Genomic DNA, 16,669 nt, shown 5'->3' on the forward strand with positions numbered 1-16,669 from the left:
ACATTGTACAGCGAGCTCGCCACTGGTATCAGACCCACCGGCCGTCCATGTCTCCGCTTTAAAGACGTCTGCAAACGCGACATGAAATCCTGTGACATTGATCACAAGTCGTGGGAGTCAGTTGCCAGCGTTCGCCAGAGCTACGCGGGCAGCCATAAAGGCGGGGCTAAAGTGTGGCGAGTCGAAGAGACTTAGCAGTTGGCAGGAAAAAAGACAGTGGCGCAAGGGGAGAGCCAACTGTGCAACAGCCCCGACAAACAAACTTTTCTGCAGCACCTGTGGAAGAGCCTGTCACTCTAGAATTGGCCTTTATAGCCACTCCAGGCGCTGCTCCACAAACCACTGACCACCTCCAGGCGCTTACCCATGGTCTCTCGAGATAAGGAAACGAAAGAACTAAGAACTGAGGGAGTACTGTCAGAGAGCAATTTTCAGCTGTGATATTAAAGTCCATTTGTCATCTCAAAATTAAAAGCCCCATGGCACTATCCAAAAGAAGAGGAGAGTTCTCCTGATATTCTTTCCAATATTCAGCCATCAACAATCAAACAGATCATCTCATTACTGCTGGTAGGAACTTAGAATATAAATGCCAGTTCTTTCTTTAAATTGAGGATTAAGCAACATGGTTTGATGCTGTATGCAAAACAGCAACTTATCACATAGCTTTCTTTGCTAATGGTCATATGCAAACAAACTGAACTCTAGTCATGGCCATTAATTCTCTTAATGGAATTAGAGAATGCCTCTGGTCACAATAGTGTGGTTTGTAAGGTTTAATCAGTAACCTAGAAAGCTGTATGCCCTTATTTCACTGGTTGAGGGGTTGCAGACAGGTAGTTAGTCATTGGTTCCCTCCCAAGTATAGCTAACCCCTGTGGTGAAGCCACTACATTCATACTGGCTGTGTACTGCAGTTCCTTATTATTTCATCAAAACAGCCATGAAGAAACACTTCCTTGTGTCTTTTGCACATTTACACAGAATATAACAAACGGTTGTTATTTACGCAAAAAGAGCAAGAAGCATAACAATACATTGCACACCCAGCACTCTCAGTCCACCAAAAGCTTTCTCCTTCAATCTTCTTGCATTCAGTAACTGACAGTTTATAATAACACTCCTTTGAAGGGTGTAAGACTATCAGCCCAGAGTGGGTATGCAGCATCAAGTAAACTAATCGACACCTCAAACGCAAGGAACGATGGTCACTACTTAAAGGAGCCATGCTTAAAACAGACAGTTATATCAGCCAAAAAGAGATAAGCATTATCCATTTGTATTAATGTCAATTTCGAGGTCACCTTAAATGCTGCATTTATTTCAGACAGATACAACTGTGCTTAGCCACTGAGTAGTGTGGATTCCAGTTTGCAATGACTGCAGTTTAAATTGGTTACATTTTGTATGGTCTTTATCTACACCATTCCAGTTATGTTCTTGTTAACTATACAAGCTTTCTGGATTAAGTGTTCATTACAGAACAAATTGAATAACTTTTGTCGAGAAAAAAATTTAAAAAAGGATTGAATTACTACTGAAATAGCACATTGGTGCTTCAGGTTCCACCAACGACCAAAGTTAACAGCCAACTATTGGCACAGAAAATCGATCAAGTTCATCAAGGTTAGAGCCAGAGCAACAGTTAGCATTAAATAGAAACAGGAAATGCTGGAGATACTCAGGTTAGATAGCATCTATGGAGAGAGAAACAGAGTTAACATTTCAGGCTGATGATCAGAAAAGATTGTAGACCTGAAAATGTGAGCTCTTTCACTCTCCAGAGTTTTTTTTAAAAATTCGTTCCTGGGACGTGGGTTTTGCTGGCCAGGTCAGCATTTGTTGCCCATCCCTAATTGCCCGAGAAGGTGCTGGTGAGCCACCTTAGATTAGATTAGAGATACAGCACTGAAACAGGCCCTTCGGCCCACCGAGTCTGTGCCGAACATCAACCACCCAATTATACTAATCCCACACTAATCCCATATTCCTACCAAACATCCCCACCTGTCCCTATATTTCCCGACCACCTACCTATACTAGTGACAATTTATAATGGCCAATTTACCTATCAACCTGCAAGTCTTTTGGCTTGTGGGAGAAAACCCACGCAGACACAGGGAGAACTTGCAAACTCCACACAGGCAGTACCCGGAATCGAACCCGGGTCCCTGGAGCTGTGAGGCTGCAGTGCTAACCGCTGCGCCACTGTGCCGCCCTTCTTAAACAGTTGCAGTCCATGTGGGGGTAGGTACTGTTAAGAAGGGAGTTCCAGAATTTTGACCCAGCAACAGTGAAGGAACAGCGATATAGTTCCAAGTCAGGATGGTATGTGGCTTGGAGGGGAGCTTGTAGGTGGTAATGTTCCCATGCATCTGCTGCCCTTGTCCTTCTAGTTGGTAGAGGTCGCAGGTTTGGAAGGTGCTGTCTAAGGAGCCTTGCTGTTTTGCTGCAGTGCATCTTGTAGATGGTACACACTGCTGCCACTGTGCGTCGATGGTGGAGGGAGTGAATGTTTGTGAACAGGGTGCCAATCAACCGGGCTGTTTGGTTGTGGATGGTGTCGAGCTTCTCGAGTGTTGTTGGAGCTGCACCCATCCAGGAAAGTGGAGAGTATTCCATCACACTCCTGACTTGTGCCTTGTAAAAAGGTGGACAGGCATTGGGGAGTCAGGAGGCGAGTTACTTGCTGCGGGATTTCTAGCCTCTGACGTGCTCTTGTATTAATAGGTCTACTCCAGTTCAGTTTCTGGTCAATGGTAACCCCCAGAATGTTGATAATGGGGGAATTCAGCAATGGTAATGCCATTGAATGTCAAGGGGAGATGGTTAGATTCTCTTGTTGATGGTCATTGCCTGGCACTTGAGATACAAATGTTACTTGCCACTTATCAGCCCAAGCCTGGATATTGTCCAGGTCTTGCTGCATTTCTAAACTGACTGCTTCAGTACCTGAGGAGTCACGAATGGTGCTGAACATTGTGCAATCAGCGAACATCCCCACTTCTGACCTTATGATTGAAGGAAGGTCATTGATGAAGCAGCTGAAGATGGTTGGGCCTAGGACACTACCCTGAGGAACTCCTGCAGTGACGTCCTGGAGCTGAGATGATTGACCTCCAACAACCACAATCATCTTCCTTTGTGCTCGGTATGACTCCAACCAGCAGAGAGATCCCCCCTCCCCCCACCGATTCCCATTGACTCCAGTTTTGCTCGTTCTCCTTGATGCCAATCTCAGTCAAATGCTGTCTTGTGTCAAGGGCAGTCACTCTTACCTCACTGAGTTCAGCTCTTTTGTTTATGTTTGAACCAAGGCTGTAATTAGGTTAGGAGTTGAGTGGCCCTGGTGGAACCCGAACTGAGTGTCACTGAGCAGGTTATTGCTAAGCAAGTGCCGCTTGATTGCACTGTCGATGACACCTTCCATCACTTTACTGATGGGGCAGTAATTGGCCGGGTTGGATTTGTCCTGCTTTTTGTATACAGGACATACCTGGGCAATTTTCCACATTGCTGGGTAGATGCCAGCGTTGTAGCTGAACTGGAACAGCTTGGCTAGGGCTGCAGCAAATTCTGGAGCACAGGAGCCGGAATATTGCCAGGGTCCATAGCCTTTGAGGTATCCAGTGCCTTCAGTCGTTGCTTGATATCACGCGGAGTGAATCGATTTGGCTGAAGTCTGGCATCTGTGATGCTGGGGACTTCAGGAGGTAGCCGAGATGCAGCAGGGCATGCCAGGAGCAGCACCAGACATATCTCAAAATAAGGTGTCAACTTGGTGAAGCTACAACCCAGGACTACTTGTGTGCCAAACCGCATAAGCAGCATTCGATAGACAGAGCTAAGCAATCCCATAAGCAACAGATTAGATTTAAGCTCTGCAGTCCTGCCACATCCAGTCGTAAATGGTGGACAATGAAACAAATAACTGGAGGAGGTGGCTCCACAATATCACTGAACCAGGGTTGGTCTCCTGGCTTGATGGCAATGGTAGAGTGGGGGGATATGCCATTCCATGAGGTTACAGATTGTGGTTGAGCACAATTCTGCTGCTGCTGATGGCCCACAGCACTTCATGGATGCCCAGTTTTGCATTGCTAGATCTGTTTGAAATCTATCCCATTTAGCATGGTTGTAGTGCCACATAACACGATGGAGGGTATCCTCAATGTGAAGGCGGGACTTGGTCTCCACAAGGACTGTGCGGTGGTCACTCCTACCAATACTGTCATGGATAGATGCATCTGCAGCAGGCAGATTGGTGGGGATTAGGTCAAGTTGGTTTTTCCCTCTTGTTGGTTCCCTCACCACCAGCTGCATATCCTGTTTAGCAGCTTTGTCCTTTAGGACTCTGCCAGCTCAGTCAGTAGTGGTTCTACTGAGCCACTCTCAGTGATGGACATTGAAGTCCCCCACCCAGAGTACATTCTGCGCCCTTGCCACCCTCGGTGCTTCCTCCTAGTGGTGTTCAACATGGAGTACTGATTCATCAGCTGAGGGAGGGCGGTAGTTGGTAATCAGCAGGAGGTTTCCTTGCCCATGTTTGACCTGATGCCATGAGACTTCATGGGGTCTGGAGTCAATGTTGAGGACTCCCAAGGCAACTCCCTCCTGACTGTATACCACTGTGCTGCCACCTCTGCTGGGTCTGTCCTGCCGGTGGGACAGGACATACCCGGGGATGGTGAAGGCAGTGTCTGGGACATTGTCTGTAGGGTATGATTCCGTGAGTATGACTACGTCAGGCTATTGTTTGATTAGTCTATGGGACAGCTCTCCCAACTTTGGAACAAGCCCCCAGATGTTAGTAAGGAGAACTTTGCAGGGTCGACAGGGCTGGGTTTGCCGTTGTCGTTTCTTGTGCCTAGGTCAATGCTGGGTGGTCCGTCCGGTTTCATTCTTTATTACACAGGCCATCACTTATAGCAGCCACATCATGTTTGGTAAATTGTACTTGCACGAATGCGCTTGCTATAAATGATTGTTTAATGAAAGTACAAACCTGTGTCGTATCTGACCCCATGCTAAGCAATGGAGAGTTCGGCAGTACATGGGTATCAGACTCGGTCAACAAACAGATCCCAGAAGCAGCAATTCCAGTTTGTTGATGCAAAATCATCCAGTACCAGCCCATGCTATTGTAGAAGGCCATGGTGCTGGTGTTGGAATCTAGGTTCCATCTATTCCGCTTTTTTGGTGATGCCAGTTTTCTCAATTTAAAACCTAGCTACAGTCAGAGCTCCTCCGTTCCCTGGCACTTGCTGAACTCTAACTGCAGCAATGGTCAGTGTATTAGACTTGGCTCAGTTGGTAACACACTCACCCTGAGTCAGAAGGTTGTTGGTCCAAGGCCCATTCCAGGAACCCAAGCACAAAATCTAGGCCGACATTCCCAGTGCAGTGCTAAAGGAGTGCTGCACTGTCGAAGGTGACATCTTTCAGACATTAAACCAAAACTGCATCTTCCCTCTCAAGTGGATGTAAAAGATCCCATGGCATTGTTTTGAAGAGAAGGGGTGCACTTGGCAATGTTCTCTTTAAAATGTATTCGTTATGCGTTGTCAGTTTTGTTTTTAAAATGTGTCGTCCCTTTAATTTTTTTATTTGCGTGGCCACACATGCTGTAGTTATCATTGAACAAGACCTGCACAGTACCTTCAGGCTGCTGCACACCTGCATAGCCTAGCAGAAACATCGCTACCTGGCCAATATGTACCCCTCAACCAACAACTAAAAAGATGATCTGATCATTATTTCATTGCTGTTTGTGGAACTTTGCTAGGTAGAAATTAGCTGCCGTGTTTACAACACTGACTACATTTCAAAAAAAGTTCATTGGCTTCATCACACTTTGGGACATCCCGAGGTTGTGAAAGGTGCTATATAAATGCAAGTCTTTCTTTCACTTCCAGCTGTCTCTGGGCACACATCCATACATGGCAAAACAGCACGACACTAAACAAATGGACAAGCACTTGGAACTTATATTTCCAGTCTCCATACAAACCAGTCACCAGACCTTAACCAGAGCAACACAACAAAAAGAAATGTCCTCATGAGCCGTGCAGCTCCAATGCTCTCCACCCAACTCATGAGTTAGAATTCTTTCAAAGAACTTTCCTCCCAAAATATGGATATTTTTTAAACTAACAAGATTGACTCCAAATTTAACAGTGATGGCCCATTGTCAACAGTGCTCAAAGGGTAGGGAGGTTAAGAGGGAAGATGTTCCTCATCTACTCAAACTTTGTTTGACATTGCTACGTGCAAATCAACCTTTTCCTACGAAGCAGTAATTGCAGTGTAAATGAGAGGCGCACTATGCAAGTTTACTATTTAAAAGCGACCCTTTCCTGGGCCCAAAAAACAGGCAGAAACAAAGTTCTGCTCCATAGCGTCTAAACTCAGCCCAACTGCTCTAAGTTGGCATAAAAGCAGAAAATACTGGAAATATTGATCAAATATTACAGACCTGAAATGTTAACACTTTCTCTCCACAAATGCTGCCAGACCTGAACATTTCCAGCATTTTCCATTTTTATTTCACATTTCCAGCATCTGGAATATTTTGCCTTTGTTTTGGGCCAAGCTGGTGCTTGCACACCACACAAACCTCCTCTCATCCTGCACCCCATGGATCTTTCAACCTCATGTATGCATCAATGCTATCTACTACTTTAACCACTCTATGTGGCAGAGAGTTCGAGAATTACGTTAAAAATTGGACATTGCTGGGGAAAGCAAAGACGGTGAAAAGAGCAATTATTTATCCCAAAAGATATTCCCTGGTGTTGCTCTTGGCAAGTCATGGGTTGTGCAAAAGTGCGATGGGTATGATGTGACACGACCCAAGCATGATGCTTACAGGAAGTGCTCATTATGTGCAAGGTCAATATTTCTATTGATCATTCATATTGGAACCACACATTGTGCAGTGAAATCAACTTAAACACACTACTTACAGGTCTCCTCTTGACACTTCCCCGCCAAATGCCTCCAAGCTTCCCACTGTTTCATCGGTTGCATCGGAAAATTTTATTCCTAATAAAAAATGGCAAAAGTTTGCATGAACTTGTGTTGTTGCTAGGCGACATACTTATAAACAACTGTACAATAAAACTAGCACCTCAAATTTGACCCTGCTGATTATACACAAACACAGGGGTGAAAAAATTGTAACATGAGATCTAACATGAAAGGTTGTTACCTGATACAAGACCATCGTGATGTTGGACAACATCTTCATTAACATTTACAGATTCTTGTGTCTCCTCACGGACACTATAACATATCCAATATGGAAACAAATATCGATTAAAAGGAATAATCCATTGTAAACAAAGTTAATTTCCAACACTTGCAATATTGTATCAGTATTACTTTAGATATAGAATTGATTCATTAATAGCCTGCCAGTGCTGTAGCAAAAATATCCAAAATACATTAAGAAAAAAAATTGGATTTTATGCAAAATGAGAGAGTTTGGTACAAACCCTTCAACACTACAGCAGATGGAAAAGGTTTACACTTGAGCCATGAGCAGAGCACGGAGGTGAAACTGCAATGGGAAGCATTCTCTATTTAACTTCCACATTCCTTGGGACAAGCTTTGAACTGAAATCAAGATATCAGATCAATTTGCAAACTTAAGTCACTCGAATTCCAGGTTCTCCTGTCCCAGTGGTGCACAAGTGTGCTCTCGTGCTACAAGAAAACTCTCACAATGGCCACAGTTACTTTGGATTAGTGAACATGTCTCTCACTATAAACACCATGAATTGATTTATAGTGAAGTTGTGCATATGCCCCATAACCAACTGTATTGATTTGCACTTCTGCAGTTATGTCAGTGGAAACATTTGTGTCAAACCTTTTAAGTTCTTACTGACATTTTACAAATGAGCAGCTCCCATCAAGAATTACCCAATCACTGCTCTGTTCTTCATGGTTGACAACATAGTCACATTTACCCAATCAAATGTGTAAGAGATGAAGTGTTACAGTGGAGTGATCATAGGAATCGCATTTTTAAATAACGTATTTTTCGGTTATCTCCCCACATCCTGAAATCCTCCTACGCTACATAATGTTTTGACAGAGGGGATGTACATCAACCTGCAACCCGCTACGAAGAAATACAAGGGGAGGACAAGATGACAACTTTTTGTTTTACTTCCTGAGGAAACCTAGATAATAATGGCAGAAGCCAACATTCAAAAATCACAGAACGGAAGCCACATCCTGTCACCTGGTACAGACAAACAAACATACCTTGCCTGGAGCCACTTTGGTCAGTTTTGGACTTGAGCTGGTGAGCAAGGTTGAAAAGAGCAGGCGTGCAATCTCTCTCAATAAGCAACAACACAATATTGAAGGGAATGTAATATACCAGCAGACAGATTGGCCAATTAGTAAAGGGTCATCTTCAATTTAAATATTAAAAGCTTACACATAATAAAGGATGAAAAGTACTGTAACTGACACCGGAAGGTAAATTTCAGCAAGTTCAAAGTTTTCTTGAACAAAATCGACTCGTTTTCCAAGATGTTACAGTACATGCCATCATAAACTACCCAAACAGGGCAGCAGGAAGAAAGTGGACGGGAATGAAGGAGGAAAGGGAGTCAGAATCCAAACTCAGGTGATCTAGATGGACAATAGTACGTTTGTGTTTGAAATATTCTTGGCTTGTGGGTGGCGCTGGTGAAGCTACTATTATCATCCACTCTTTGCTTTGAGGTGGTGTTGGTGGGCCACCTTATTAGCCAATTGTTTACACAATGGAGTGATTTACTAGACCATTTCAGAGGGAATCAATGGTCAACCATGTAGAGTAGGATTGGAGTCACATACAGGCTAGACTGGGTAAAGGGTGACAGATTCCACTTTCCTGAATATTAGTCAACCATTTGGGTTTATTTTACAACAATCTGGCAACTTTCATGGTCCTTTGTTCTGATGCTCCCTCACAATTCATTGAATGTACAGCTTACAAGATGATGGAATGTAACATAAATCAGTCACTTGGGCTCAGCACAGATCCAGTCAGACAAACTATCTACATATCCCTCTTGATTCCTTGCCTTTTATTTCTACAGTCCTCGATCCACTCTTTCATCACCGCACGATAGGTGTCCAAATCAATAGAGACGTCCTCATTATCTGGGTCCAGCATATTGCATAAATCCTCAAGGCCACTGTCCTCAGAGCTACGGCTGGTGGTGTGTCGAAGGTAGTCCACAATCATAGAAACAGCCACCTTCCCTGCAGAAAGCAATGGGTCAAAATCATTTGATAATGCAGTCCATTACTCACTTTGCTGAGACTTTGAGGTCAAACTAATCCTACTCGACACGGAACTACCAGTCATGGCGAGTGGGGAGAAGACAAAATCCAACATGTTCCAGCTTTCCAAGTGGGATGAACTACACTTGGAATTAGAATCATAGAACAATACAGCACAGGTGGCCGCCATTTGGCCCATCAAGTCTGCACTATCTTTTGAAAAGTAATCCCATTAGTCCCACTGCCTTGCTCTTTCCCCATATCCCTGCAATTTTTCTCCTTCTATTCCCTTTTGAAAACTATTATTGAATCTGTTTCCACCACTCTCAGACAGTGCATTTCAAACCCTAACAATTTATTGCATTAAAAAAAAAATCCTCACGGCACCTCAGGTTTTAAAAAAAAATAATCACCTTAAATAGGGCAGCACAGTGGCGCAGTGGTTAGCACCGCAGCCTCACAGCTCCAGGGATCCGGGTTCGATTCCGGGTACTGCCTGTGTGGAGTTTGCAAGTTCTCCCTGTGTCTGCGTGGGTTTTCTCCGGGTGCTCCGGTTTCCTCCCACAAGCCAAAAGACTTGCAGGTTGATAGGTAAATTGGCCATTATAAATTGTCACTAGTATAGGTAGGTGGTAGGGAAATATAGGGACAGGTGGGGATGTTTGGTAGGAATATGGGATTAGTGTAGGATTAGTATAAATGGGTGGTTGATGTTCGGCACAGACTCGGTGGGCCGAAGGGCCTGTTTCAGTGCTGTATCTCTAAATCTAATCTAAATCTATGCTCTGTGTTTAATCAACTGTTTAGCTACTGGAAAGTTTCTCTTCATTTTATCTAACCCCTTCATGATTTTAAAAACCTTTATCAAATCTTCTCTTAGTCTTCTTTGCCCTATGAAGAGCAATCGGACTCACTTCCCTCCCCCGCTAGCCCAGCAGGAAATTTACAATTCACTTAAGGAGACAAAAAAATCTGCTGGTACAAAGTTGCAAGGTCTGAATGCCAGCTGGAGCAGAGACCAAACTGGCCTGCTGACTGGGATCCAACACTCCTGCTACAGTGGAGTTGCCTTTCTCACCTTCATGATATTAGCTGTTGAATATTCGAACAATGGTCACATCAGTCTCCTAATGTGGAGCACACTGCCCTCTCCTGGTACAAACATGAACTGAGAAATCACTTGTTTCCAAAACTGTTCGAGCACACAGGAGCAACCCAGTATTTAGACAACAATACTGTTGTCATTTGAGATGCTATCTAATAGGAACATAGCCATCAATCTCCATCAGTTAGTCTATAACAGACTATAGGAAAAGGAAAAGGTATAGGAAACCTTCAGTATTAGAGAGCGTTAGTGTATAGGTCCAAAGTCACCTGTTCCTCCCAAGCAAGTTACACTTAACACATCATATCTCAAATTACATAGGATGTACAAACAGAAACAGGCCATTTGGCCCAACCATTCCATGCTGACGTTTATGCTCCACTCAAGCCTCCTCCTACCCCTCATCATCTAACTATCAGCATAACTATTTGTTCCCTTCTCTCTCGTGTTTATCTGGATTCCCTTAAATGCATCTATACTATTTGTTTCAACTGCTCACTGTGATAGTGGGTGTCACATTCTCACCACACTCCGGATAAAAAGGTTTCTTCTGAATTTCTTATTTGATTTCTTGGTGATGACTTTATATTGATGGCCTTAATTTTTGCTCTCCCCCACAAGTGGAAACTCTGTCTACTCTATTAAAGCCTTTTGTAATTTTAAAAATCTCTATTAGTCACTCCTCAGCCTTCTCTTTTCAAAGGAGATCCAGCCTTTTCATCCTTTACTTGTATCTTGTATCCCAAAATGTTATTAACTGAACGGACATATCAGAAGTACAAGCAGAAGGAGGCCATTTGGCTCTTCGAGCCCGCTCCACCTTTCAACAAGATCATGGCTAATCTATTTCAACTCCATCTTCATGTACTATCCCCATATCCCTGAATTCCCTTAGTACCCAACAATCTGTCAATCTCAGTCTTGAACATACTCAATGACAGGGCATTCACAGCTCTCTGGGGTAGAGAATGCCAAAGATTCACAATGCTCCGAGTAAAGAAATTTCTCATTTCATTCCGAAATGGCCGATCCCTTATTAGGAAACTGTGACCCCATGATCCCAGCCAGGGAAAACATTTCTCAGCATATACCCTGTCAAGCCCCTTAAGAATTTAATATTTCAATTAGATCACCACTCATTCTTCTGAAAGAAAAGGAATTGAGGCATAGTTGATTCAATATCTCCTCAAATAACAATCCCCTCAGTCTAGTGAACGTTTGTTGCAGTCCAAGCTCATGGTCTACAGGACTGCAATGTTACCTGCCCTTCTGTATGCGTCAGAAACAAGGACACTGTACAGTGGACATCTCCAAGCCCTGGAGAGATACCACCAGCAGTGCCTCCGCAAGATCTTGCATATTAAGTGCTAGGACAGGCGCTCCAATAACCTCTCTCAGGCCAACGTCCCCAGCATCGAGACACTGGTCATGGCTAGTTAGTTATGCTGGGCAGGCCACATCGTCTGCTTGCCTGACATAAGACTTCCAAAACAAGCTTTCTACTCCGAGCTCGGTCATGGCAATAAGCTACCAGGAGGGCAGAGGAATCACTACAAGGATGCCCTTAAAGCTTCCCTGAAAAAACGCGACATCTACACTGATTTGTGGGAATCTCTTGCCAGAGACCACCCAAAATGGAGAAGCATCCGCAACAGTGCCAGCCAGTTTGAACAAAGTCAACATGCCCAGGCAGCAATGAAGTGCAAACAGCGGGAGGAATGTTCAGAAATTCAAGCATCCCATTCACTCGCCTCACCAACACCACCTGGGGCAGAGTGTGCAGATCCAGAATTGAACTATTCAGTCACTTAAGGACCCACAACCCTGGAGTGGAAGTGTTAAGACCAGGTGAGAAAGGGATCTGTTACTGTCTTCACCTGCTCTTATTGTAACAGGGTTTATGTTTTGAAACACACTGTTTTGAACTTCCCCTTTGGTGAATCCTTGTTCACCACTTTCCAATATAAGGCAAAGAAACGAGCGCAAACAGGCTTTTAGGTCTAAAAAAAGTGAAATTTATTAAAACTTAAACTCTAATATGGTTAACGCCTACGCATATATAACACTCCCACGCTAGCATGCACATGCGATACACACATGAAAATAGGGACAGAAAAGAGAAGAAAAATAAAAGTAGAGAGGTTTGAGGCAATATCAGAAGAGTTTCTTGTTTACTGTGCTTCAAACTCACTGTAGTCCTTTTGCAAGTAGTCTTGCTTTCCGCTGGGGCCCAGTATTCTTCTTAAACCTCGTTCACTGTAGAAGACTTTTCTCTCTTGTGGTTCATATGTCTTCAATGGGTCTTCAGTTCCGTGAGAAAGAGGAGAGAGCAGACAGGAGCGCGGTCTTCTCAGTCAGGAGCAAAGAGCTTTCTCAGTTTCAAACACTCTGTGGCAAGTTCAAATTCAAACAGCCAGTTAGTCATGTGACTAAACTGGTCTGACCAGGTCTTCTGTGTATTGGAGAAGCAAGGACTGGGTCCTTTGTTCCAACACTGTCTGCCTGCATGCAAAAAAAGTCTCTCCAGCGAAGGGCCTAGTAATTTCTTGTGATAGGCCCTCTTTTCTTCCCAGCAGCAATCTTAAGTTTTTAATGTTCATGTGGTGAAATAATGTGTACCTCATTCTTGGCAGGTGGGGGTCTGCATGACAGGAGGAAAGTCATCCTTGTCCCCGAGGGACTCCCTAAGGAGGGTAAGCATGTCTTTCCTTAGGAAAGGAGACTCAAAATTGCACAAAGTTCCAGGTGTGGCCTCACCAATGCCCTGCACAATTGTAATAAAGGTATATCTTTACTCATACTCCAATCCCTTTGGAACAAAAGCTAACATATTTGCCTTCCTAATTGCATGCTTTACCTGCATGTTAACTTTGTGATTCATGTACAAGGACACTCAGATCCCTCTGAATGCAAACATTTCCCAGTCTCAGCATTCAAAAAATATTCCGCTTTTTATTTTTCCTACCAAAGTGGAAAATTTCACACTTTGCCACATTGTATTCATCTGCCATGTTCTTGTCCACTCACCCAACCTGTCAATATCCCTCTGCAGCCTGTGTCCTCCTTACCACTTACTTTCCCACCTAACTTTGTAACATCAGCAAACTTGGATATGTTACACTCAGTCCCTTCATCTAACTCAATATAGATTGTAAATAGCTGAGACCCAAGTACTGATCCTTGCAGTATCCCACTATTTATAGCCCGCCAACCTGAAAATGTCCCATTTATTCCTGTCTGTTTTCTGTCCACTAATTAACACTCAATTCTTGCTTATACAATACCCCCAATCCGATGAGTCCTAATTTTATTTAATAAATGGGAATAGTAAAGGTAGAACTGCTTTACCTCTGCGTTTTACGTCACAGGCGTAGAAAATAGTGTCCAGCAAATCTTCTTCGCAGATTAGACTCATATCTTCAGTATTTTCCATTCTGTTTAGCACTGCAGGCTCATTTACTTTAGAAAGAGCAAAAGGTTGAACAGAACATATAGCTTTAGCCAAGTGTCACCAACACACCTTGTCATGTTTTTACCACATCCTGCTCTATTTATGAGTATTCTTTTATATATTTTGCTAAATGTCAACATTTCCGTTAGTTTATTCAGAAACACATTAAACATAGTGACCTTAAGTGTAAATACATGTTCAATTAGGCCTCAGCTTCATCAAGATAAATGCAAGCCAGTTCTTCAGTTATATAAAAATGGTCATATTAGTATAAACATGGTACCTATAAACAGATCTTAAATCATACTGTAATATTTTATGCAGTAATGGATAAATACATTCCATGTGGAAGTGTACATCTGTGCAAAATAAAATGTACAGTTCTGTTTAACTGGTAGGAGAGTCATGTTATGAAAATTTCCCAAATTATGAAAGCAAATGTAAAACATTCCAACATATTCAGTGAGTCACAGATCCAGTAGTCTAGTGGTTTATGGTACTGGACAATCAATCAATTGCGAGTTCAAATCCCACCACGGTAAGCTGTGAAATTTAATTCAGCAAAGCACTTTGTGACATTGAGGTTGAGAAGGTGCTATATAAATGCAAGTTTTCCATTTAAAGTAATTTTAAATAATGGGTGTTTTTAAATTCTAGACTCCAGAATCCAAACCACTGCAAGAGACAAAATTCCACTCTAAGTGAAAACATTTACTTGACGTTACACATATGCTAACCTCCCACTTAACTTACCACTAGTGTCAGCCAAGGATAATTTCTTTGCGACAGGCGATTGTGGTCTGTGCAAGCGGGTGTAGAAACTAAAGCTGGAGGAGTTAACTGGACTGCATGCAGCACTGTAATCATCATTGGTCAGTATACGATGCTCAATATTAATAATGGCTGAGTGGGGCTGGCTCAAGATGGCGACACTTCTTTCACTCTCAGTAACTGGTGTTGAGCAGTTCTGAGCTCCACTGTAATGCGGTGGCTTGGAGGCTATTTTCCCAATCGAGCTGATGACTGAGTAAGTAGTATTGACAGTGGAAGGCTTTCCTCCTGGATTTCTTGGTTGACTTGATGTTTCAGGTGATAATGTACAATTAGCAATGGCAATATTCACTTCTTGCTCCATTGTACGATTTTCTATGGTCCTGTTCCTTAAAATCACCTCCATATTCTTCTTGAGGCTGATCTGAGGGCTCTCAAAATTTCTGGAACGAAATTTAGGAATTTGCAAAGCAGGGTTGGATACCCGATCTCTCCTTTGAATGGTTTGGATTTTTCTGCAAATGCTTTCCACTGGGTTATGGCGCTTGCTGTTCATGGTTGTGTTTGAAAAGCAGGGGGAGTATCTCACTCTTGCACATTGAAGAATCTGGAAACAGCAAAATGCAAGGCTATTTCTAAACCATATATACACACACACACAAACACAAGAAACATCAAACTTTACTAAACAATGCAGTTGCACAACTTGAGTCTTAGAGATGCCGATTTGTAGGTGTCATCTGTGGTTCAATGGTAGTGCTCTTGCCTCCGAGCCAGGAGGTTGTGTGTTCAAGTCCCACTGCACAGACTGGAACACAAAAATCAAGGCTCATACAGTACTAAGGGAGACCTACATTGTTGGAGGCGCTGTCTTTCAGATAAGACATTAAATGGAGGCCCCTTCTGCCTGCTTGGGTGGATATAAAGGATTGCATGGCACTATTTCAGAGAACAGAGTAATTCTCCTCTGTGTCCTGGCCAATATTTATCCCTCAATCAACATCACAAAGATTACCTGGTCATTGTCACATTGCTGTTTGTGGGAGCTTCCTGTGCACAAATTGGCTGCCACATTTCCTACATTCTAACAGAGGCAATAGTTGTAAACTGCTTTTAGATGCCCAAACGTTGCGAAAAGTGCTACATAAATGCAAGCTTTTATTTTTAAACTATTTCCAACTCCCAACTTGTCTCATGATCATCTCTTTGTGCTCTAGCCTGTCAACTCGTCATTTAAACACTCCTGCCCTCCACCTTATTTTCACTCCCCTGACCCCTTTCCTCCAGGCTTTGTAATCAATTAAAAGCTGTTCATTTCAAACATCTTCCACTTCTGATGAAAAGATCATCGATCTGAAACATGAACTCTCTTTCTCTACAGATTCTGCTTCCAGGAGTTTCGTTTGTATTCCATTTATTTAATCGGTAGTTTGACCAATAAAAAATACAAGTTACTATCCAAACCAAACTGTGGGCCATGTACAGCCCCCACATCCTGCAAATCTAAATCAAAATAAATAAACTGCCCTCAAAGTCCCGGCAACTCAATTCCATTTGCACTTCTCTGCTGGTTTATCTGTTGACTGTTGAGTCTGGGGGTTTGGAAAAACCTGTTATTTAATTGGTGATAAACTCTTAAATGAGCACATCCACATGTCAGCGTGGCCGGCTTTAGATAGGCGCAAGTTAATGGGACCGTGGATTCAAACTTTTAATTGCACGCCAGAGACATCCCTAGACCTAACCTAGTCTTAGTAAAATTTCAACAACGTTTACCTACATAATAATGGGTTTATTTTTTAAGTTTAGACCTGAAAAAATCTATTCTTTCAAGGAGAGCTTTTCTTCCCCCTTTCAAGACATGTACAGGTCATGAACACTGAGAAAAGTTTGTTCAGGTGCGTTTTGAAAATAGTGCTTAAAAAGCGTTCTAATATTTGATATATTTAAATACGCTACTCTGAATTCCCATATGCCGAATGAGCCTATTGAATTAACCTGTTGGTTGGAGTCACTAAAACTATGAACAAGTTTTTGAATGATGGGAGATGTGC

At 42.9% G+C, this 16,669-nt stretch overlaps 1 protein-coding gene across 4 annotated transcripts in view; it reads right to left on the minus strand.

Annotated features, from left to right (window-relative positions):
• Nucleotides 1-15,186, minus strand: part of lrmp (lymphoid-restricted membrane protein) — a 146,269-nt gene extending 131,083 nt beyond the window's left edge. For all 4 annotated transcript variants that reach the window (XM_068058877.1, XM_068058876.1, XM_068058878.1 and 1 more), the window contains exons 1-5: nucleotides 14,598-15,186; nucleotides 13,742-13,852; nucleotides 9,087-9,267; nucleotides 7,211-7,284; nucleotides 6,966-7,044 (exon numbers count right to left, since the gene is read on the minus strand). In XM_068058877.1, coding sequence (XP_067914978.1) covers nucleotides 6,966-7,044; nucleotides 7,211-7,284; nucleotides 9,087-9,267; nucleotides 13,742-13,852; nucleotides 14,598-15,171 — 1,019 coding nt within the window. In that variant the 5' untranslated portion in view covers nucleotides 15,172-15,186. The remainder of the gene's footprint in view (nucleotides 1-6,965; nucleotides 7,045-7,210; nucleotides 7,285-9,086; nucleotides 9,268-13,741; nucleotides 13,853-14,597) is intronic.
• Nucleotides 15,187-16,669: the final 1,483 nt, after the last annotated feature.

Source organism: Heterodontus francisci, chromosome 27 (genome assembly GCF_036365525.1).
Source record: "Heterodontus francisci isolate sHetFra1 chromosome 27, sHetFra1.hap1, whole genome shotgun sequence".
NCBI lineage: Eukaryota > Metazoa > Chordata > Chondrichthyes > Heterodontiformes > Heterodontidae > Heterodontus > Heterodontus francisci.